This window comes from Sorghum bicolor, chromosome 1 (genome assembly GCF_000003195.3).
Source record: "Sorghum bicolor cultivar BTx623 chromosome 1, Sorghum_bicolor_NCBIv3, whole genome shotgun sequence".
Classification (NCBI taxonomy): Eukaryota; Viridiplantae; Streptophyta; class Magnoliopsida; order Poales; family Poaceae; genus Sorghum; species Sorghum bicolor.
In genome coordinates, this window is record NC_012870.2 from 21,317,483 (window position 1) to 21,340,570 (window position 23,088).

A 23,088-nucleotide genomic window follows, 5' to 3' on the forward strand; every position below is an offset into this window, starting at 1 on the left:
ATAGTAAACAGAGCAAGGGAAAACAATTATGATGTTGAGCCCATCTGTGTATGCCTAAGCTGCTTACAGAAAAGCAGGGTGTTTTTTTTTGGTGTGTGTGTGTGGGGGGGGGGGGGGAGCTGAAGCACTTTCTAGAAGGCAAACCAAACACAGCCTTAAGAAATAAACAAGCAAAGCTAACCCTCCTTTCACACTGCTTCATCCGCCAAGTTTCTTTACTTTAAAAAATAAATAATTTCACCAAAATTGTAATAATAAGGAAAACAAATATCATACTTTTCATGATAAATACATTGAGCATTGTTTGGGTGATCAATCTAAATGTCTAGCGCAATATTATTTGCTCAAAAGTTAAAACTGGCGCGGTGAATTTTCCGGTCATCGATGGATATGGTACACAGTAAATCTGAATGAACAAAACCAAGAATCGCCTAGAGTTTCACTTTGACAAGTACCAGAGTCAAAAAGATTTTGCCAGACAAAACGTGAATATAGAATCTTTGATTCCACATACCCACTATCTTGTAGCACAGCACAAGACCCTTCAGAAAATGAAGCATAAGCTGGTGTCTTGCATTCTGTCAGCACCCCGATATTGAAACGTTTCGCCAGCTCATCATGTAATCACTGTGTCTCATGCCTTTTTCAGATGCCTGATTTCATAGACCTTGCTTGGGCATCTCTAAAAAGGAATGTCATCCCATTCAACCTGTACATGAAGGAAGGTAGGAGGAAGGACAATTACTTTACTTGCCGAGCCTTCACTGTTCTACAATACAATCTACACCTAAACAATCAAGTAGCTTCACAGATAACCCGGTTATCTATACTACCTCAGAAACTTGGCGCTACAATCTTGCTGCTAATAAGCTTACTGCTGCTTGGAAAATATCGAAATCTAGGGCCAAATGGATGGAATTCATAGCTTGATGATATACTTGGAGAATGTACCATTCCAGCTACATAAAAACACTTGCACTACAGTTGAACATACTGTTAGAAGCAGCTACAGCATCAAGCAACTATGACTGCATAAATTCAGGGTTTGCATCTGTTTCAAACCATCAATGTTGATAATACCACATGTCAATACAACCACCAAAAATATAGAACATCCCAGAATATAGGTAGAGCAAGATCCAGCATAAATACTACCGTCAAACACAAATATATGATCTTTAGAATAGAGGTACAACTAGATAATTTTGTCCATAAGCAGTCAAGCTACTCTAGCTTATAACTAGAGATGGAGCAACCTGAAACTCCACTCATGGCAAAGCACACAGATGGATAAAGCTAAATGTAAAAATTAATAAAAGCATTCCGCAAGATACTGCTACTCCACATTATAGCTACTTATTGACTAGGAAGTTCTAGTAGTAAGCCACTAAAGGATCAAGCATTCCAACCCGGAGAAATACTGATTTAACCAGCAAATGGGCAATCTTCAGAATGCAGAGAGCAATCAGAGAGACTGGAATGACAGATCAATACATAGACTGCCCAGATGCACTGGTTCATTTCACAGACACTCAAAATGCCTATCTTTACTGAGCAACCCTGGGCTGCACACTGCCATAGCCAGTGCCATAATTTGATTGCCCTTCAGCACCTCCATTAACTGAACCGCCAAATCCACCACCTTGTGAAGGATCACTCCAAGCACTTGAATAGCCAGAGTTGGCGCCCCCACTTCCATAGCCTGCACTGTATCCAGATGCTCCACCAGTAGCAGGATTGCCAGCACCATCACTACGTCCTCCATAAGCCCCATATCCTCCATGACTAGCGTACGATGGATCCCCTCCATATCCACCATACCCATAGCCCTGGCTTCCATAGCCTGCAGGTCCACCAGGAGCTTGACTACTGGGAGCATTGCCACCACCAGAAGAGTTGTTCCAAGCACTATAGCCAGCACTGCTACCGTACCCTCCAGTTCCATATGCAGATGGAGCTTGACTGCCCCAAGGTCCTCTATTTGAGCCTGGAGGTCCACCTTGGTAACCAGAACCAGCAGCACCTGGGTTTCCATAATGTCCACCATAAGCAGCAGGAACACCTCCATATCCTCCAGCTCCATAATTTCCATATCCAACTGCAGGGTTAGCACCATATCCATATCCAGCTGCCCCAGCACCATAGCCTCCTGCACCGTAGCCAGGATAGCCACCACTGCCCTGCTGGGCCTGCCCATACCTGCCACCATCACTTCTACCATCATAGCTACCAGAGCTGGTGTTATGGCCATTGTTGCTCTGATAACCCCCACTTCCCCCAGAACGCCCACCACTAGAGCCACCAGGGTTCGCCTCACGGGGCAATGCACGCTTCACCTCAACCAGCTTCCCACCAAGATCATGGAAGGTCTTGTGCAGCACACGGTCAACTGCGTCCTCCGAGTCAAAGGTGATGAATCCGAAGCCACGCGGGCGCTGCGTGTTCTGGTCATACATGACAACAACGTCAGTGACGCTGCCGAAGGTCTGGAAGTACTGCCGAAACCCATCCTCAGTCAGAGTAGAGGGCAGCCCGCCCACAAAGATCTTCTTGGTCCGAGCACCACTTGCATCGCCGGCACCGCCTCCTCCTCCTCCTCCAGCACCGCCAGTGTTCCTCCCACCGCTAGGGTTCGCGGCCTTGGAGGCCTGCTGCTCCTCCCGCGAGAGTGCCCGCTTCACATCGACCTGAGGCAACAAAAGTACCAGCAAAACCATGAGAAATCCTGGTCAAGCTCGGACGGTGAGGCAGATCAGAAGACGACCGAAGCGAATATTCCGCGCTGGTTTGCATATTCGATCTAGGGTTTCTCGTCGGCGAAGAGGTGGGGGTTGCCATACCGTGCGGCCGTCGAGGGTGTGGGGGTCCTGCAGCGCTCGGTCGACGACGGCGGGGTCGGCGAAGACGACGAACCCGAAGCCGCGGGGGCGGCCGGTGATCTTGTCGCGCATGACGGCCGCCTGCGTAACCTCGCCGTAGGCGGAGAAGTGCTCGCTCAGCTTCTCCTCCGTCGTTTCCCAGGAGATGCCGCCGATGAAGAGCTTGCCCTGGTCCGACTCCATCTCTCCTCTTCCGCCTCCGCCTCCGCCTCGCGCTCGCCTGCTGCTGCGGTGGGGGAAGAGGGAGAGAGGGAGAGAGCGGAATTGGGGATTTCCGGGGTGCGGATTTGGGTTTGGAGGCGGTAGGGTGGTTTGCGGGGATATTTTAGGTCGGGCGCGTGGTGGGGACCGCAGGGAGCCGCGAGCCGGAGGGTTTTCGTGGGGCTTTTCCGGTTGGACTTTGGAGAAGTTTTTACACGACCAGAGTCGGAACTTCCTACAACTTTGCGCCTTGTTTAGTTCGCAAAATTTTTCAAGATTCCCCGTCACATCGAATCTTGCGGCACATGCATGGAGCATTAAATATACATGAAAACAAAAACTATTTGCACAGTTCATCTGTAAACCGCGAGATGAATCTTTTGAGTCTAGTTACTCTATAATTGGACAATGTTTATCAAATAAAAACGAAAGTGCTACAGTGCCGTTTTTCACAAGTTTTTGCGAACTGAACAAGGCCTTGGTCATGATGGCGATAGAACTATTATTGTCAGAAGATCTCGTGAGATTACTGTCTTTGGTTGCTGTTACAAAATTGTACTATGTGTCCATGAAAAAAAATATTGGTTTAGGCCTTGTTTACTTCCAAAATTTTTTGCAAAATATGAATAGTGACACTTTCGTTTGTATTTGACAAATATTGTCCAATCATAAACTAAGATTCGTCTCGTCAATTTCGACCAAACTGTGCAATTAGTTTTTATTTTCCTCTATATTTAATACTCCATACATGCGTCTAAAGATTCGATGTGACTGGGAATCTGAAAAATTTTGCAAAATTTTCTAGGAACTAAACAAGGCCTTAAAAAATTACGTGTCCATGAAAAAAAATTCAACACAAAAGTGTACTATTTATTGGTTAAAAAATGCCTAAAGTTTGATAGAATATATATATATATATATATATATATATATATATATATCAAATGTTAATATTTAAGGCAAAATAAGTATATTTTATGATATTAGATCTCATGATAAATTTAATTCACTGATATTTATTTGATATCATAAATGTTGTTGTTTTATATATATATTTATTATAGTCAATTTTATAATACTTTGACTTCATATTGTGTTAGAACTATATTTTTTTAACGGAGAGAGTATTCCAAATAGTATCGTAATGTAATCTTTTATTTTTTGGTTTTTAGCTAGTCAAAGATAGAGAGCGGAGATGACACTTCAAAATGTGCATATAAGAGATAGATGAACTGTTGAAAGGTGAAAAGATATAAACAAAGCAACTTTTATTTAAATAAACTCTTTTAATAAGAATTTAGAGAGTAAATTTAAGAAAGACGGATGCTCGTAGCATCCTTATGAGCATTTGTATCTCGGTTGTTACTATAGAAAGTAATAGAGTTGTGAAAAGAATTGATAGCTATAATAAAATGAGATCTTTTTTGCGAGACAAGCCTGAACGCTTGAGCTTATTATCCGAATTTATCAATTATTCAGCAGTGTTTTTCTTTTACAACAAATTAGCAAATATTATTTTTTGTCATGACTTATCAGCCAAATAAACAAGAAAAATAAGATCTCGGGGTAACTTATGAAGGCCTATTCAGCTACATGGGTACGAACATATGGTGGGGTGAAAAAATTGGGCTTCCACTGACCACTACAACGCATGGGCACAAACTAGTCAAAAAAAACACAAAGATATAAACAGCTAAAGACTACAGGGGTCAGATGCTGCTGCTGCTTTTTTATCTGCACTCAACAAGAAACTGATGGATCTACAAGAAGCTGATGTAAATCACGCTGATCCTTCTGAAAACATAGAACAGGGGGATAGGGGCGCGTCCTCCTCCTCGAACCATCGGTGGCTGAGCGCATCCGCCGCAGTGAGTCTCTTCTCCGGCACCAAACTGAGCAGGCCTCGCAGGACCTCGTGCCCGGCCTCGGACAGCTCAGGCAGAAGCAGGTCCGTCATAGACTCCATCTGATACTGCAGGTCACGCGCCCGGTGGAGAACGTCGTCCTCCGTCTCCGCGTCCTTGAACAGCGGCTCGCCGAAGAGTAGATCGATCATCACGCACCCCAACGCCCACATGTCCACGGCGGTGCCATAGGTCCGCCGTGACCGGGACCCCCTCATCAGCTCTGGCGCGCGGTACCACAGCGCGGCAACGGTCTCCTCCGGGTACGGTTCACCACCGGCGGGCCTCGTCTGCACCGCCATCCCGAGGTCACAGATCTTCAGCGCGCCGCCGGGGCCGACGAGGACGTTGTTCGGTTTGATGTCACGGTGGATCATCCCTGCGCCATGTATCGTCTCGGCGCCGCGCAGGAGCTGGTGCATGGCTGCGCGGATCTCGGCGCCGGAGAAGCGACGCCAGAGGTGGCTCTCGAGGCTCGGTCCCACGAACTCTGTCACGATGAATATGTGGCCGACCTCGTCGGCGGCGACTTCCTTTAGCTGCACGATGGAGGGGTCACCTCGGCACGCCTCCAGGCAGGCGGCCTCGTGGAAGACGGCGCCGAGGTCGGTCACGCCCTCGTCGTCTGGGCGGATCCACTTGACGGCCACCGTCTCGCCCGTGCGCTGGTCCTGCGCCTTCACCACGGTGCCGTAGGTGCCCTCGCCGAGCGTCTCGAGACTCTTGTAGTTGTAGATGCTCCCCAGGTTGTGGTCGTTGCGTGCCCGCTTCATCTTGCCGGACACCGCGGGACAGCAGTCTCCCATGGGCGCCGGGCACTTGTGGGTCACCGCCGCCATGAGATCGGCTCCAAGCTCTAGCCTGGGCACGCGCTCGAGAAGCGAGAAGAAGAAAGGGCTCTTGCAACCGAAGGCGTGCGGCGTCGAGGCTCTCCAAAACTATATAGGAGTATGCAGCATAGCCAATTGGTATCCAAGTCGGAGTCGGATCATTCGATCAAATCAATGCAACGGCGCCGCCATCACATCTTCCTGAATCCAGCCCGGACAAAAACAGACCTGCGATGGTTTTGGAGTGCGTATTGATCTTTTGGGGGGAAGAAGGGAGCTTGGACTTGGGATTTCTCTCGCCGCGTCCGCCTGCCCCTGATTCACTTTCTTGGCCATCACGATTTGGTGCCATGGCCGATTCTGCAAAGACAATAAGGGATCGGAACTGCTAGCGCGGACGTCCGATCCGGGCGCTAACATCCGGACGCCAGGTTTCCGTACTCACTCCATCCCGCCCTTCGCACGAAAAAGACAAAAGAAGAAAAGTAGAGATGTGAACCCGCCCCCACTCGCCCCGCACGAAGAACGCAAGGAGCCCAGCCCAAAACCTCTTCGCCCCCTACCACCTCCGCCCGTTGCCAGTTCATCCTCCAACTCGCAACCTCCCCTCCCCCTTGCCGCTACAACAATGGGGTGAAGCAACTGAAACACCATAAACATGATATTGCAATAACGCCCGATAAACTACTGCAACAATAGATTGCAGTAGTTGAGAAACATCATAAACATATAGAAATACAAAAAAAAAGGACGACAGCTCCAACATTGGAATGATGAAGTTAAAACATCTTGAATATATTATTACAACAAACAAAGAAAAAACAGCTGGAACATTTTGCTGCATTTGCTGAAACACAATGAACATACTACTACAACAACACCCAAACAAATGTTGCAATATATACGCAACAACTACTGCAACATGCAGATTAAAGTAATTGAAACAACATATCAAAAGCAGTATTGTAACAACGAATCAAACCTACTGCAACATCTAAAAAGAACCATTACAACAAACATCGAAATATGAAGCCGAGAGCTTGCCGAAATCCTAACCTGTTGCAACATCACATGAAAATATACTACAACAACACGAGAACACATTTGCAACACGCACGAGAGCTGAACTCCAAGACCTCGTCGAAACCCTAACCACCACCATATCTCTTAGATCGAGAGAGAGAGAAAGAGAGAGAGAGAGGAGAAGGAGGTGTTGGTGGTGGTGGAGGAGGAGGAAGCCTCGGATCCAGATCCAGATCCAGAGAAGGAGGAACATGCCTCAGATCGAGACCCCTCCACGACCTACCTTGTCGGAGCCCCCTGCCGTCGTCCTCATCTTCGGTGGAATGTGGGAGTAGAGTCACAGAGATAGTGGGCGCATGCAGGTCGCGGTGGGCAAGGGATGGAGGGAGGAAGGGAGAACGGGCAGGGCAGGGGAGGGGGAGGGGGGTGATGTGAGCTCACGGGTGCGAAAGGCCTTGTCTCCGGTAATGGCGTGGAGAGTGTGCAGGGAAGCCACGAGAGAAGAAACAGGGGAGCGGTGGGAGACGAGCGGAGAAAAAGAAAGGGAAGCGGTGGGGAGGTACGGGGCGAGGCGTCCGATGGGTCGGACGTCCAGTCCATAGCATTACCGATAAGGGAAAGGTCAGGCGCTGCGCGGCCTGGTATATGAGTTACTGAGTTAATGCTATACAAGCTTGCACTTTTCAAGATAATATACGTGAACCTTTTTGTCGGTGTTTTGATTAGCTAGCTAGTAAATTTATATTTACGCGTCAAGCTCAGATGGTGTGCTCCAAAGATATAATGGTTTATACTGATTCAGGCATAACGTCTCTATGTCCGGTGTGTTACCGACACTTGTTTAAACTTTATTATAAATTTATAATACAGGGTTATAAACGGACGATAATGAGAAAAGGTCCCAAACCTGTGAGGAGTCAAATGAAAGTAGAGTTAGCTTCTATTGCCTTGGTTGCACTGCCCTTCATGGGGCGTCCTGCCTTCCCTTTTATAGGACAAGGGAAAGGTACATGTTACATTAGAGAGAGGGAGAAAGGGACTTTGGATTATGGTATTCTTTATCCTCTTTATGTGGGTACCATCAGTCCTGTAGGCGATGATGCGGATGGCACCACACCGCGGGCCTGTTGCCATTGGTGTCATGCGTCGGCACCGTTAGCCGGTCATGGTGCTCCATTTTGTCCTAGTGGACAAAAAAGCCTTGACAGAAAGTACTATTTGTTGATTTATTATGAAAGAAAAATACTATTGAATAGCTAGCAGATTCGGCTAATAAGCTCAAGCAAACAAGGCAGTGTCTGGTGATGAAGTGCATAGGGATTATAGATGGCCATCGGGCCGTGCCGGCCCAGCCCTTCAGCACGGCGTGCCGTGCTAGCCCGTGCCGGTGTCGTGCCTCTGCGGCCCATCGTGCCTCACGGGTCGTGCCTCTTTCGTGCTCGTGCCTGGCCTACGGCCCAAGGCACGGTCCGTGGGCCATTTGGCCGTGCCGTCCGTTGGGCACTGCCAGTTTTGTCGTGCCGGGCTGGCCCGTAGCCCGTTCAATAGAAAAAGCAGAGCACAAGTGATACAAAACTTTAGAACTTATAGCCAATTCAGGCAGCACAAGACAGTAATATGAAAACAATTCAGGCAGCACAAGATAGTAATATGAACAATAATATATTTATCAAAAGGAGCTGTTTTGTGCAATGCTGCCTCATTAAAAACCTTTCTAGATAAAACTCACCCTTATGAGAAAATCCTAGAAACGAAAAAAGAGTGTAGCCAACTCAAATGTTCAAGGTCTTAGTTCAACTATCCTATTACAAATTTACAGTAGGCAGCATCAGTGGCAATGCAACAGTGTCAAGACAAATATGAAAGTTCTATCCTATTACAGAGTTCTTGCACCAGACATCTTGCACTTGCACCAAAAGACTTCTTGCACCAAGACACCAAAATGTGTCTGCAAAATTGTACTCAAGTGTGAATCCATTGTCAAGCAATGTTACACAGAATTGAGATTTGAGTTTTAAGACAAGTTCATTACCTGGGCAATTTCCTTCTTTCTCCTATCAAGTATCAGCAGTAGTACCGCCACTGCCGCTGCCGCTGCCTTCGCCTACTTCATCCAGGTAAAGGTTCTTGAACTTGTCCTCCAAGTCAAAGTCTTGAGCTTTATGTTGTTCTCTTGCTGCTCCTTGCTCCCAATCCTTGATGCAGGTGAGTATCTCCACATGCTCAGGCAACAATCTCCGCCGTCGGTCTTCTAGAATCCTGGAGGTACAGCTGAAACAAGACTCCGAAGAGACAGTAGAGACAGGAACAGAGATAACATCACGAGCCATAATAGATAGAATTGGATATGTTAGCTTGTGGTCACGCCACCATAGCAGTATGTCAAATGACTCATCCCAATCAGTGACTGGGTCACTGTCCAAGTAAGCTTGAAGCTCACTAGCAGCAGATGAACTAGATGAACATGAGGGGGAAAGACTAGGAGATGCACCAGGATCTCCATAGATCCTTCCCCACACCTGCTTATTCTTATCAGAATAGGCCGAGGGCATTGCAACCCTTTGAGACCTACTTGCACCACCAAATTTCTCCTCATACTTGCCAAACAGCCTGGATATCTCATCTTTAACATCACCACAGTACAGAGTGTAAGAGACACAAGTACTCTCAGCAAGCAAGCCAAGCACATTAACAAAGCCCTTCCATTTACCTCTATGATCAAGGATGAATGCATATGAATAGATCAATGGAATTTTCTCCCAATATTTTAGAAATTTAAGCTTCATAGGAGAAGCAATATTTCTAAAATTTGCATCATTCTGAGCCTCATGCAAGTGCTCAGCAATGTGAAGAAGATGATGCAAAACAAGTGGAGCAGTTGGATAATAAACACCAGACAGAACAAGAGTGGCATCATAAAACACTTCTAGGAATTTCAACATGTGTTCAGCAACAATCCAATGATCTCTAGTCAACAAGTTGGTGATCCACACAGAAAAGACTTCCTTGTAAGGCACCAAATGCTTAAGCATTAGATAGGTGGAATTCCACCTAACATCCATATCCAAGCTAAACTTTCTAGGTCTTAAGCCTTTAGAAATGCAATAGATTTTGAACAGTGCAATCCTTGAAGGGTTGAGATGGCGGACTAGAGGGGGGGTGAATAGTCCTTTCTAAAAACTATCGCACCAGCTAACCGAAACAAATGCGGAATTAAAACTATCGGCCTAGCCAAGACTACACCCCTCTATCTAAGTTCTCTAGCACCTTGTAAAAGATCCTAAATAAGAAAACAAGGTGCTACCTTAGCAAGAGCTCACCTAACCAATTCTAGAGACAAGGTCACACAAACCTATGCAACTAGTACTTTGCAAACCGGGGGAGCTCCTACACAAACTAGTGAGGCAAAGCGCACAAAGCCTAAGCTCACTAGCAAGCTCAATAACAAGGCAACAAATGCCAAATTAGAGAGCGCAACTTACTTAGCTACACAAACTAAGCAAAGTGACTAACAAGGTTACACAAACCGAATTAGCCACGCAAGGGGAACTACTTCTAGCTACACAAGCAAGAAGGTAACTAGCAAGCTACACAAGCTTAACTAATTACAAAAGCAACTACACAAGCATAAGTATAGAAAGAATGTAAATACAAGCTCATGTATAGCGAATGCAAACCACCGAGAAGAGTAGACAATGTTGACACAGTGATTTTTACCGAGGTTCACTTGGTTGCCACCAAGCTACGTCCTCGTTGTGGCGATACACCCACTTGATGGATCACGAGCTAATTGGCATTCCAAAGCCAAACCCTCAGCGGGTGCCGCACATCCACTCTCAATATGGGGATCCTCCAAGCCACAAGCAATCCACTAGAGTTGCTCTTCGCGATCCCCGCGGGGTGAGCACCGTACCCCTCACAATCTCTTCTCCGGAGCACCGCACAATCTCCTTGCGTGCTTCGACGGAGTCACAAGCCACCAAGCCGTCTAGGAGGTGGCAACCTCTAAGAGTAACAAGCACCACCGGCTTGCAACACGAACACCTAGTGCCACTCAATGCAATCTCTCAATGCAACGCACTAGAATCGCTCACTCACACAATCGGATGATCACTATCAAGCATATGTGAGTTAGAGGCTTTACTAGCACTCCCTAAGCATGGACACTAAGTCCCAAGGGTGCTCAACACCAGCCAAGGCCAGCCACCACTTCTATTTATAGCCCCAAGGGCTAAACTAGCCGTTACCTTTCACTGCGCAAAAGTCGACCACACCGGACGCGTCCTAGTTCACACCGGACGCGTCCGGTATTGACCAGACTAGCGTCCGGTGCTCTTGACCGTTAGAAAACTAGCCGTTGCCTCTGACACTGACAGGGCACCGGACTCTCGCTTTTGAAATACCGGACGCGTCCTAGTTCACACCGGACGCGTCCGGTGTGCACCGGACCCAAACTCAGAGAGCGTCGCAAACTTGAGCCAACACCGGTCGCCACACCGGACGGTCCGGTGTGCACCGGACTCACACCCAGAGAGCTCTGCAAGAGGAGTTTGCACCGGACGCTAACTCGGACGCGTCCTAGTTCACACCGGACGCAAACTCAGAGAGTTTCACCGAGAAACGAACTCACCGGACGAGGCACACCGGACTCTACTCGAAAACTGTTTCCGTGTCCGGTGCCTCAACTCGGACGCGTCCGACCTCATACCGGACGCGTCCGGCCTGAAAGCCTGCGCGAAAAGTTTCTCAACTTCTACCCTTGCTTCCATGTGCCAACACCAAAGTGTCTCCACACTTGTGCACGTGTGTTAGCATTTTCACAAACATTTTTCCAAGGGAGTTAGCCTCTCAACTTGCCACGCCACTCGATCCTAACACGTATGCAAAGTTAGATCGCTAAAGTGGCACTAGATGACCGATATGCAAACAAGTTTGCCCCTCTTGATAGTACGGCCATCTATCCTAAATCCGGTCATAAACTTCTCTACACACCTATGACCGGTGAAATGGAAATGCCCTAGGTTATACCTTTGCCTTGCGCTTTCCATTTCATCTCCTCCAATGTTGATGCAACACATGCACCAACCAATCACCAAATGATATGATCCACTTCATATCATCACGTGACCGTATTGGTTCATCGATCTTGACCTTACTTGCTCTTCACCGTTGCCTCGGTCCATCGGCGCCAAGTCTTGCTCAAGCTTCACCGTCACATGCGGTCCCTCGCTTCAAAGCCTCCGACTTGCCCTTCACTCTTGCAACTGGTCCATCAAGCCAAGCCTCATCTTGATCTTCTCCACCTTGGTCACATGACTCCATGTCATGTCTCATATGCAATGAGCTCCTTCATCATCACATCATCACCTGTGGACTAATCTCCTGTGTATCTCACATAAACACTATTAGTCCAACTAAGTTGTCACTCAATTACCAAAACCAAACCAGGACCTTTCAATCCTCTAATTAGAGGAATTCAAAAAGTTTATTGCAGTTCTAAATGATTCAAGATAAGGATTAATCCTCTTCAAACCAGTCTTAACAATCAGATTAATGATATGACAAGTACAACGCTAATGCACAAACAAATAGTTAACTTTGTGAGGTTCTTCACGTGTAGGTGCAGGATAGGAACCCATGTAACCAAACAAGCTAGGTTGCAAAATCTCAAAAGCACAAGTATTAGCAGAGGCATTATCAAGAGTTATAGCAAAGGTCTTATCCATCAATTTAAACTCTTCAAGCACAGAACATATTCTATCAGCTATGTTTTCACCAGTATGTTTCACTTCAATAAGCCTAAACCCAATAACCTTCTTCTGCAACTCCCAATCAGCAGAAACATAATGAGCAACAATAGATATGTAATCTTCTTTAGCATTACCAGACCAAATGTCTGATGTGATAGACATAGATGAACAAGCAGGCAACAAAGAATTCATAAGCAAAGAACGTTCTTCAAAAAACAACTTGCCAAGATCTCTAGTTGTGGAATGCCTAGAGACCCGCTCGAACAAAGGGTTATGAGCACGCTTGATATAATCTTCGCACGCCTGAGTATCACCAATGCCTAAGGGAAGGTCTAACTTAGCTATCAGCCTACATAACTCAATGCGAGCAACAACAGGATCATAAATCCAGTTTTTCAAGCCATCAGTGTTAAGCGCAAGTTTAGATTGAACCATAGTTGCATGTTTTTGTTTTTTCATGTAGGTTCTCATGTGTCGCCTCAAATGCCCAGTGCCCCCCGTGGATCTAGCAGTATACCGAGAACGACAATGTCTACATACGGCACCAGACCGTAACCCATTCTCATCCTTGATTTCATCAAAGTAAGTCCACACAATAGACTTGCGCTTACCAGTGCCCGTGGTTGAGGTACCACGAGTCTCAGTCGAAGCAAGACACGCCACCGTCGTCGTCCCCATCCCCGTCGAGGTTGATGCGCTGCTGCTGGTCACCGAGATCGATACCGAAGAACGCACGAGCGTCTTGACGCAAGTCGTCATCGTTCTCGAGTTTGGCTTCCATATCCTCGACCTCGTCCAGTGCGACACTAGGTCCTCGTCGTCGCCGAGGGGGGATGCAGATCCGCCCCTCATGTTGCGAGCGCTGCACCAGCACTGGACTTCGACGCCTGAGCGTGACCTGGACCCACCAGCCCTCCAGCACCGCCCCTCGACGGGCGCTTTGGCAGCCTGGCTATGTCCACCACTCTAGAGGAGGAGGAGGCGGCGTTAGGCACGAACCTGCAAAGTCAAAGATGAAAATAGAGAAAAGAGTCAGAGATTGCGAGAAAGAATCAAAGATGGAAGAGATCTAGGGTTAGGGTTATGGAAAGTACCTGCGCTACCGGAGCCCCGGTGCTGGAGAAGAAGCGGCCGACGAGTCAAGTTGAGACAGACAGACAGACATCCATTAGAGATGACGGCGAGTGGCAACGGAGGGAGGAAGATAAACACAAACTCACATGCTTCACCAGAGAAGGAGAGAGAGGAGTGGAGGGGAAGGGAGGGAGGAGAGGGTTAGGTAAGGGAACTCAGCCGGGAAGGTGGAGCGGCGGCCGTCAAATCGAGGCGAGCGGCGGCCGGCGGATCGAATCGTGGCGAGCGGCGGCTGGTGGATCGAGATTGGAATCGAGAGAGGACAGAGGAGAGAGCTACCAGGCTGGGGCGCGGTGAGGTGGGGGAATGGCCGAATGGGGATTAGATTTAGGGTTTACACCGAGGCGGGCGGGGGTGGCGGACGTGGGCCGGGCTGAAAGAGCCGTTGGGGCTACGGGCCGCTGTCGTGCTGCTGATTTTTTCGTGTCGTGCTCGGTCCGTGCCACGGGCAAGGGTGGCGTCCCAAGCACGGCCTGCTGACTCGGGCCGTGGGCCGTGCTAACGGGCCTCGGGCCATATGAAAATCTATAATAGGGATTAGGCAGCATAGCACTGGCCCGTTCGATGCTATTGGTACGTATGCTCCTAGGTATGGCCCATTGTGGCCATGGATCACGTCGAGGCATACCCGCTCCCTTCCTAGTGTTCAGAAGCACGATCCTAGGTCCACGCTTCCACGTTTGTAGTGGCTAGAGGAAATATGGGCCCCTACAAGACATGTGCTCCTCCCGAGGCTGAGCCCATACCCTCAGGGTTGGACGTCCCATGGAATCGGACGAGACAATGTTCATCCCCTTGAGGTTAGGTGAGGCGAAGCCCTCCCCCTTGGGGTTGGGCAAGCCCATAATTATGTCCTTGACAGCCCGAGTGAATCAATGCTCGTGGCCATTAGTTCCTTGCTTCCATGTATCCCTAATATTGATATTCGACACTTTTCTTGATAAGTATTATCTATCAATAAAAATATATGATGTTTATGACTTCACTTCTCCTATATGTGACTGATTTTTTGGCTACAGAAAAATCGTCTCTTGTAAGTTGCATTGTTATAATTGTACTAATTGATTGTAAGATTCTTGTCTGAAACTTTCTAAAAAATAGACACCTAAAATATAGCAACTCCCATTAAACACACATCTATCGTATTAGTGTCTTCATCTCTAAACTAAATATTTTAAGAACTATTTAATGTCTTAAGCTTCAAGTTTAAAGTTTAGCCAGATTTTTATATACAAGCATGCCAAGAGTAATCCAACTTGCCAACAAATCTTGTTTTTTTAATACAAAAGCAAAGCTTGCTATGGAGATAGCTAGAATTCTAAGATTGCACAAAAGGAGAACAAAAGTCCAAAGCTAATTGGGAAAAGAAAGTTTATAGCTAATATTACTATTAACAAATTAGGGACCATTCTAGAGCAGAAAAGGCCATGCACTACTCCAGGGAAGAAGGGGCCCTACATCATACAGGTCAGAATGAGTCCCTCGCCACTTGACCAAGGGCAAAGCAAAATGGACCAAGCATTCCCACTTTGAACATGTGACCATGATCTTTGGAGTGCTCATTGGAACCGTATGGACGAGTAACTAGACTCAAGGGCTTATGCCCTTGTGTCTGCCCTCAACTAAACTCACGTGTGACTATGTAGGTTAAAAGGCAAGGTATCATGACAAACTATATCACTAGAACATCATAACGGGTACCTCTTCGTAGAGGCCACGATCTTTATATTTACCCTTAGAGCTTGTTCATTTGATCATAAACCCAAGGACGCTGAAATGGATTGAAGCCCTTTACAAATCAAAATCCTCCTTTACCCCCTTCAATCCCTCCCATCTCAAGATTAATTGCCAAGCGCCAAGAGCAAGCCACTATGCGACACGTCTGGCCCAAGCCTCTCAAGGAACAAAACAAGGGTGATAGTGGAACGACACACAATGATGTTTGATTCGACTACTCTATCCCTATTCGGGCCCAAATGCCATTTGGAGTAGTCTTGAAATTATACAAAAAACTTTGTTGACCGCGTTAGTAACACGAGAAGGTGGCAAATTTTCCGTAACACAACAACTATGTTGTATCCTTAGAGCAATTCTACTAGATCACATTTTCCTTTTCCCTTTGAAATCTTGTACAGAGGATGAAAAAACAAGTTTTTAGGTTTTAGGAGAGGTGCATTGTAAAAGAAAGAGAAAACCCTATAGTGTGAGGGACCCACCTGTTAGACACTCAAGATAAAAATTGATCTCTCTTCATTATTTCTTATCATTGTCCTCGTGCTATGCATTGAGCACACAAGGCATAGCGCGGCCAAGAGCGGTGCAGTAGCCCAGCGTGGGGACGAAGACTTGGCTCTGCTGTGGCAGCATGCTCGCCCGACGTAGTTCCAGCGGCAACATGGCTAGCGCAGCGTGGCCATTGGCCCTCGGCCCCCGCCCACTCTGCATTGGTGTGGCGATTGCAGCCCGCTCACCCAGTAGTCGCATGTGCGCTCGCTCGCGCAATAGTGGCATGGTTGCCTGGCCGGCACATCGCCTTGGCACAAGGGCGGTGGGTCGCCACGGCAATGAGACCTGCTCTCTCTATGCGTGTGCTAGGCATGAAGAGGGAAAGGGGAAGGGAAAGGGAGAGGCGATTTATTTGCCCTCCCCTTTCTTCGAGGGATTGATGGAAGGTTCAGGATAAAAAGATTGGAAAGGGGATCTGTTAGTAGAGCTTGTTTTTTTCTTCTCCTTCAATTTATTTTATCGCTGGTTATTGGAAAAGAAAATCACTTATACATCAAATTGGTGGAGATGCTCTTAGCTTAGCTTCTCATCACTACTCTATATCGCGAGTGCAAAGAATGACAGAACATATCGAGTTATCGACTGAATATCTAGCTTTCCCGTCAAGATTCAAGAGGTTTGTGCTACGATTCCGCATTTCTGCCATTCAAGCTTCCATTGCTGGAATGGCCCAAGATGCTAGGAGGTAGGATTACAACTCCAAGCAACGTAACGTCAAGTTCTTGTTCATCACATCCAATGCATGTTCATGCAGAGAGATTACCGCAATGTACACGCAGAGCTTCATGTTATCACGTGAGTATGCTGTATGAGTGTGTATGACAGCTACATTTGTAATGGAACACTACTACACCTATAGGGCCACCTCCACTGCGCCCACGGACGCCGGCGCCTGCATTGCCACTTCCCGCTGCTTCTGCTTGGTGCTCCCGGAGTCGACGTCGACGACGCGGGATACCTCGGCGTTGTACACGTAGAACCGGCAGACGAAGAAGAAGGCGGCGAGGTTGGCGCAGTTGAGAATGGCGAAGAAGGCGTAGTACTTGTCGAGCCGCGAGGCGTTGAGGTTGTTGATGATCCACCCGGTCCTGCCGTGGCGCTCCGTGATGTGCGACACTGCCGACAGCAGCGCGCTGCTGAGGAAGTTGCCGATGCCGAGGCTGGTCATGGCGTACGACGTGCCGAGGCTCTTCATGCCCTCGGGCGCCTGGTCGTAGAAGAACTCGATCTTGGCCACCTCCAGGAACGCGTCGGCGACGCCCATGAGCACGAACTGCGGGAGCAGCACGAAGATGGTGAGCGGGGTGGTGGTGTTCTTGCTGTCGTAGAGCCCGTGCTCGTGCGCCACCGCCAGGCGGTGCCGCTCCGTCGCCGACGCGATGCCCATGATGACGATGTGGATGACGAGCCCCACGCCCATGCGCTGCAGCAGCGAGATGCCGCGCGGGTTCCCCGTGATCCGGCGCGCGAACGGCATGAAGACGCGGTCGTACAGCACGACGGCGACCAGCATGGAGATGGTCACGAACCCCTGGAGGCTCGCCGGCGGGATCTCGAAGCGGCGGCCGATGTGACGCTCCAGCGTCGTGCCCTGCTTCACGAACAGCGTGTTGATCTGCGCCATCATCGCGCTGGGAACGAACGTGATGGCCAGCACGGGGAGCATCTTGAGCATCTGCTTCGTCTCCTCCACCTGCGTCACCGTGCTGAGCGACCACCGGCCTTCTTTCTCACCGCCGGTCGTCGTCTTCACCGCCGCCTTGCTCAGGACGGTCAGGTTGTGCGTGTGCGGGAGCGGCACCGCTTTCTTCTTGGCGTAGTACTCGTCGTCGAGCTCGTGCAGGTCGCGCGGGTCGACGGGCACGGACACGGCCAGCTTCCTGGCGGACGCGACGATGACCCTGGCCATCTTGGCGAAGGGGCTCTCGGAGGTGGGCTTGTGGCGGTAGAATGGCGTGCCGGCGGTGAAGATGGCGATGGAGACGGCGAGGCCGAACGTGGGCAGCGCGTAGCCGACGGTCCAGCCGACGTTGTCCTGGATGTAGACGAGCACGGTGTTGGCGAAGAGCGTGCCGAAGAAGATGCTGAACATCCACCAGTTGAAGAAGGAGAGCTTGTGGCTGCGCTCCCTCGGGTGGGTGTCGTCGAACTGGTCCGCGCCGATGGTGGAGATGTTGGGCTTGGTGCCGCCCGTGCCCACGGCGAGGGTGTACAGGGCCAGGAAGAAGACGCCCAGCTGCGCGCTCGTCGCCTGCTGCACGCAGTTGGGGTCCGCCGTGTTGGGGCCGCATTTGGGCGGACGCAGCGCCGGCAGCGACACCGCCAGCGTCAGCAGGATCATGCCCTGCGAAATGGTCACACGTACCGTACGGAAACAGAGTCAGAAGTTCAGCACAAACAAACTTCCTGGAGATATATGGAGACAAGCAAAACGCCGACCGACGAGGCGGCGACTCACGCAGAGGTAGATGACGGAGGCGATCATGAAGGTCCGGTAGCGGCCGAGGTGCGCGTCGGCGATGTAGGCGCCGATGATGGGCGTCATCCAGATGGTGCCGACCCAGTTGGTGACGTTGTTCGCGGACGGCACGACGCCCTGGTGCAGCTTCTTCGTCAGGTACAGCACCAGGTTGGACGAGATGCCGTAGTACGCCATCCGCTCGAAGACCTCGTACACTGCGTATGTACGTGCGCAATTCCAAGACAAGAAATCAGATATACAAGTATAGTATGTGGAGGCTCTGTTTCAAATGCACCATGCACATATAACTACATGCTAGTACATGTCAAGTGCGATATTCAAATGCACCATGCACACACACATATACTACATACTAGTACATGTCGAGTGCGATATTCAAATGCAGCATGCACATATAACTACATACTAGTACTTCAAATGCAACCACATGCACATATAATTTCAAATAGGAGTACATGTTAAGTGCGATATGTTTATAATATAACTTTGAAGCAGAGTTTCTGGTTAGACAGACCTCTTGCTTTATTTTATTTATTTATTTATTTATTTATTTATTTATTTATTTATTTATTTATTTATTTATCTCTCTGTCTCTCTCTACTGTTTGCATTTGATTACTCTGCACACAACAAGAAGGGATCGGCAAACTAGGGCCACCCTGAAAACCAAAAAGTTTTCAAGATTTCTCGTCACATCGAATCTTGTAGCACATGCATGAAACATTAAATATAGACGAAAACAAAAACTAATTACACAGTTTAACTGTAAATCACGAGACGAATCTTTTAATCCTAGTTAGTCCATGATTAGATAATATTTGTCACAAACAAACGAAAATGCTACAGTACCGAAAACTTTTCACTTTTCGAAAGGCCTTGTTTAGTTTGCAAAAATTTTTGTTTTTGGCTACTGTAGCACTTTCATTTTTATTTGACAAACATTGTCCAATCATAGAGTAACTAGGCTCAAAAGATTCATCTCACAAATTACAGGTAAACTGTGCAATTAGTTTTTATTTTTATTTATATTTAATACTCCATGTATGCAACCAAAGATTCGATGTGACGAGAAATCTTGAAAATTTTTACGAACTTAACAAGGCCTAAACAAGGCCCAGCAAAACTCGACGACACATACGAAAGCGATGGCATGCAAAAGAGATTGCATACTACTTTTTCTTCCCGTAGCTGGACCCTGCCTTAGCCGACATCTTCCGTGCAAACCACAACCTCTGTGAAAACCTATGCAAACCATAGCAAAAAAGTTGTCTAAATTCATCAAAAAAATCACACATGTAGATGATTTGATGATACACAACATTGTAAAATATCTTGTCCAAAATCAACTTTGTTTGTGAGATATAAAAATAACAAATTTCAAGCTAGAAAGGTGTCCACAGGATTTGCTAGAAATTTGTTATTTTTATATCTCACAAACAAATTTGAGTTTGGATAAGATATTATACAAGGTTGTGTATCATCATATCATCTACATGTGTGATTTTTTTGGTGAATTTAGATGACTTTTTTGCCATGGTTTGCACAGGTTTTCGCGGAGGTTGTGGTTTGCACTAGATATATTCCCCAAAAAGATACTCCTACTGTACTTTCTTCTCCCTATCTCGTATTTCTAGGTGTCAAATAATATTAACTTTAACAAAATATATAACAAAAAAATTAATATTTATGGTAAAAATAAACATCATTAGATCAATCACGTTATACATGTTTATAGTAAATTTATTTAAAGATACAAATATTAATATCATTTTTTATAAATATAGTTAAAGTTAAGATTAGTTAACTTCTGGAAGATTTCTTTTAGACGGAGGGGGTACTAGTTAAATTTGACGACAAAATCACTGAACGGCCGTATGACTCAGCCTCACAATTGTTAAAAGAGATTTCGTGTTGGTCTCTAACCCTTTCTTTCCCCGCATATATATACTGTATCCAAATAGCAACCTAGCCTATGACAGACGCACACGACATCCACATGTCTGAAAATAATTGGAAATGGACAAACAGAACACAACGTGCCTTCGTTGTCATAGCCTTGGGCCTTGTTTAGTTCCGAAAAGATTTCGGATTTCGGTACTGTAGCACTTTCGTTTGTTTGTGACAAATATTATTCAATTATGGACTAACTAGGATCAAAAGATTCGTCTCGCGATTTCCAGCTAAACTGTGTAATTAGTTTTTGCTTTCGTCTATGTTTAATGGTTCATGCATGTGCCACAAGATTCGATGTGACGGGGAATCTTGAAAACTTTTTGCTTTTTGGGGTGAACTAAACAAGGCCCAAAAGTCGAAATCTGATGGAAGCACGGCAAAGCCTCCCTCGATTGGTACAAGGCTAATAGTTCCAAACGCTTGGTGACAGGACAAGCATCCCTCAATTCCCCAGCAGTTACCTGTGCTTTTCCTCAGCAAGCTTGAGAAGAATCAAGCCTGCATGGGGGTAGGACACTGTTGTTTGTTGCCACAGTTCCAAAAAAGAAGGGGCATCATTTTCTTTGCCCATGTGTCGACGTACACAGATTATTCGGGGGCAAGCTGCTAATACACTCTTGAGAATCTTTTAGTTCAACGATAAGAAAGAACTAAAGAAATTATATGGCGATTATTCGCTGCAAGCTGCTAATACACTCGGAGAATCTTTTAGTTCAATGATAAGCAAGAAGTACTAAACAATGGCCTTTCTTATTCACATATGTTTAAAGTATCTTAAGCTTGACTAATTATATATATATATATATATATATATATATATATATATATATATATATATATATATATATATATATATATATAATATGAGATAAGTATATTAGATTTATCATGAGATATATTTTCATGTTATATACTTATTTGTTGTCATAAATATTACTAGTTTTACATATATATATTTGGTTAAACTTTAGATACTTTAATCAAGAATGCATCTATAATTGCATTGTTTTGTAGTAAGGCCTTGTTTAGTTCCCAAAATTTTTCAGATTCTCTGTCATATCGAATCTTTAGACGTATGCATGGAGTATTAAATATAGACGAAAATAAAAACTAATTATACAGTTTAGTCGAAATTGACGAGACAAATCTTTTAAGCCTAGTTAGTCCATGATTAGACAATATTTGTCAAATACAAACGAAAGTGCTACAATGTCGATTTCCCAAAAAATTTGAAACTAAACAAGGCCTAACAAGTTCAGTGGGCCTGAACTATCTATATGTGACATTTCATTTCCTACTAGTATGCTATGGTAGTATATACGCTGCCTCAGCTCAGCTTGCTTGGAGACAGACACTCCCAGTGTGCCAGCGCTACATCTGTGATGTAGTCTGGCTCGGCATCCATATGGAGAAACTCTCATGCTCACATGGCGTGCTCCGCCGACCACCATGGGCGCTGCCGCTTGAAATGAAGAGACTGTTGCAGGCAGCGGTGGACGGAGGTGAATTGGAGAAACTCTCATGCTCGCTTAAGATTTTATCTGCGAAATCTACTTTCAACCATGGCTCATCAGCCAAGGGAACATACTACGGATGAGCTGCAAGAAGTACTGGTCGGAAGGCAGCAGCTAGGATTGGAATCGCCCAAGTGCCCAATCAGTGAAGATCCAAAGCCAACCAAGGGTGTGTTTGGATGGTGGATAACCAAATCTAAAAACCAAAGTTTTGGCTTCAGCGCGGTGCCACCAGACTGATGCCTACCATCGGTCCTATTCCCACCAACCGTCAGGGCCCTAATTTTCTGTCATGATGTGCATGTGGCCGCCAGAGCTAAACTACAAGCCCTGTGCTAGTACTTTAACATTAGCCTGTTCAGTGTTTGTTTACCCAGACCAAGCCTGGTTTAAATTAGTGGGTGAGGAAAAACAGAGCCTTTTGGTTTATTTCTTTCTTGTTGCGAAGCTACTTTTACCGTAGAATAACCCGATAATATAATGTTCTTTTCAAACATGAAATAGATACGTGTGTTAGCTAGCTTGACAGGCAGGGGTGTGTTGAGTTGAAGGCCGAGCTAGCTCTCTACCGCTAATAATTAGCTAGCTTAGCTTTGAGGAGCTCGAGAAAACACAAACCATGGCAGGAGTATAAGGATGAATTCGTGATATGTAGGGGTCGCTAGCTGCTTGCGTACCTACGACGAAGCCGCAGGCTTTCCACCCTCCTCGCTTGGAGCGGAGCACCGGGTTGCCATGGAGGTCCACCGTGCCGTCCTGCGTGTACTCGTCGGCAGCGGCCGGCGCCGCCGCCTCTAGCCTCTCCGCCATATGGGTGGGTGGGTGGTGGTCGTGGCCTCTCCTCTCCGAGCCGAGACCTCAGACGACTCAGATGGATGGGTATGACAGGTACACTACGGTTCCAGCTCCAGCCTCCAGGCCGCTCTAGCTCTGTAAGCGCCCATTTATAAGCCCGGTCCTCCACCCGGTCAACAAGTAGAGAGGCCCGAGTGGACTGGAACTGTAGACTTTTGAGTTTTCATTCATGTTTTTTGTTGACTTCATCATTTATTTATAATGGGTTCATTAGACATGTTTCCTCTGTTCTAAGATGGGATGTGATGTGAGTTTGAAGCTGAAAGATCAATTCAATG

The 23,088-nt window shown here is 46.9% G+C and overlaps 3 protein-coding genes across 4 annotated transcripts; all 3 read right to left on the bottom strand.

Annotated features, from left to right (window-relative positions):
• LOC110436984 (heterogeneous nuclear ribonucleoprotein 1-like) lies at positions 1,053 to 3,189 on the bottom strand. The gene is made up of 2 exons (XM_021464894.1): positions 2,841 to 3,189; positions 1,053 to 2,687 (listed from the first exon to the last, which is right to left on the bottom strand). Exons 1-2 carry the CDS (start codon positions 3,060 to 3,062, stop codon positions 1,548 to 1,550), a joined length of 1,362 nt encoding a protein of 453 aa, XP_021320569.1. The 5' UTR covers positions 3,063 to 3,189; the 3' UTR covers positions 1,053 to 1,547.
• On the bottom strand, positions 4,861 to 6,150 carry LOC8067438 (putative cyclin-dependent kinase F-2). Its single transcript, XM_002467055.1, has 2 exons — positions 6,043 to 6,150; positions 4,861 to 5,922 (listed from the first exon to the last, which is right to left on the bottom strand). Exons 1-2 carry the CDS (start codon positions 6,148 to 6,150, stop codon positions 4,861 to 4,863), a joined length of 1,170 nt encoding a protein of 389 aa, XP_002467100.1.
• LOC8067439 (protein NRT1/ PTR FAMILY 5.2) lies at positions 16,603 to 22,886 on the bottom strand. 2 transcript variants are annotated; one of them, XM_021451589.1, is made up of 4 exons: positions 22,633 to 22,886; positions 19,662 to 19,730; positions 18,466 to 18,683; positions 16,603 to 18,351 (listed from the first exon to the last, which is right to left on the bottom strand). In XM_021451589.1, the coding sequence occupies exons 1-4, from the start codon at positions 22,763 to 22,765 to the stop codon at positions 16,861 to 16,863; spliced, it is 1,911 nt and encodes a 636-aa protein (XP_021307264.1). In that variant the 5' UTR covers positions 22,766 to 22,886; the 3' UTR covers positions 16,603 to 16,860. The 2 variants fall into 2 exon arrangements, with proteins under 2 accessions (XP_021307264.1, XP_002467101.1); XM_002467056.2 differs by lacking the exon at positions 19,662 to 19,730.

Excerpts from the sequence above, each read along its gene's own strand:
- LOC110436984 (XM_021464894.1), bottom strand. The coding sequence starts at position 3,062 with ATGGAGTCGGACCAGGGCAAGCTCTTCATCGGCGGCATCTCCTGGGAA. Across the intron at positions 2,688-2,840 it reads ACACCCTCGACGGCCGCACG|GTCGATGTGAAGCGGGCACT; the intron begins GTATGGCAACCC and ends TTGTTGCCTCAG.
- LOC8067438 (XM_002467055.1), bottom strand. The coding sequence starts at position 6,150 with ATGGCCAAGAAAGTGAATCAGGGGCAGGCGGACGCGGCGAGAGAAATC. Across the intron at positions 5,923-6,042 it reads GCACTCCAAAACCATCGCAG|TTTTGGAGAGCCTCGACGCC; the intron begins GTCTGTTTTTGT and ends ACTCCTATATAG.
- LOC8067439 (XM_021451589.1), bottom strand. The coding sequence starts at position 22,765 with ATGGCGGAGAGGCTAGAGGCGGCGGCGCCGGCCGCTGCCGACGAGTAC. Across the intron at positions 18,684-19,661 it reads TCCAGCTACGGGAAGAAAAA|TGTACGAGGTCTTCGAGCGG; the intron begins GTAGTATGCAAT and ends GTACATACGCAG. Across the intron at positions 18,352-18,465 it reads CCTCCGTCATCTACCTCTGC|GGCATGATCCTGCTGACGCT; the intron begins GTGAGTCGCCGC and ends ACCATTTCGCAG.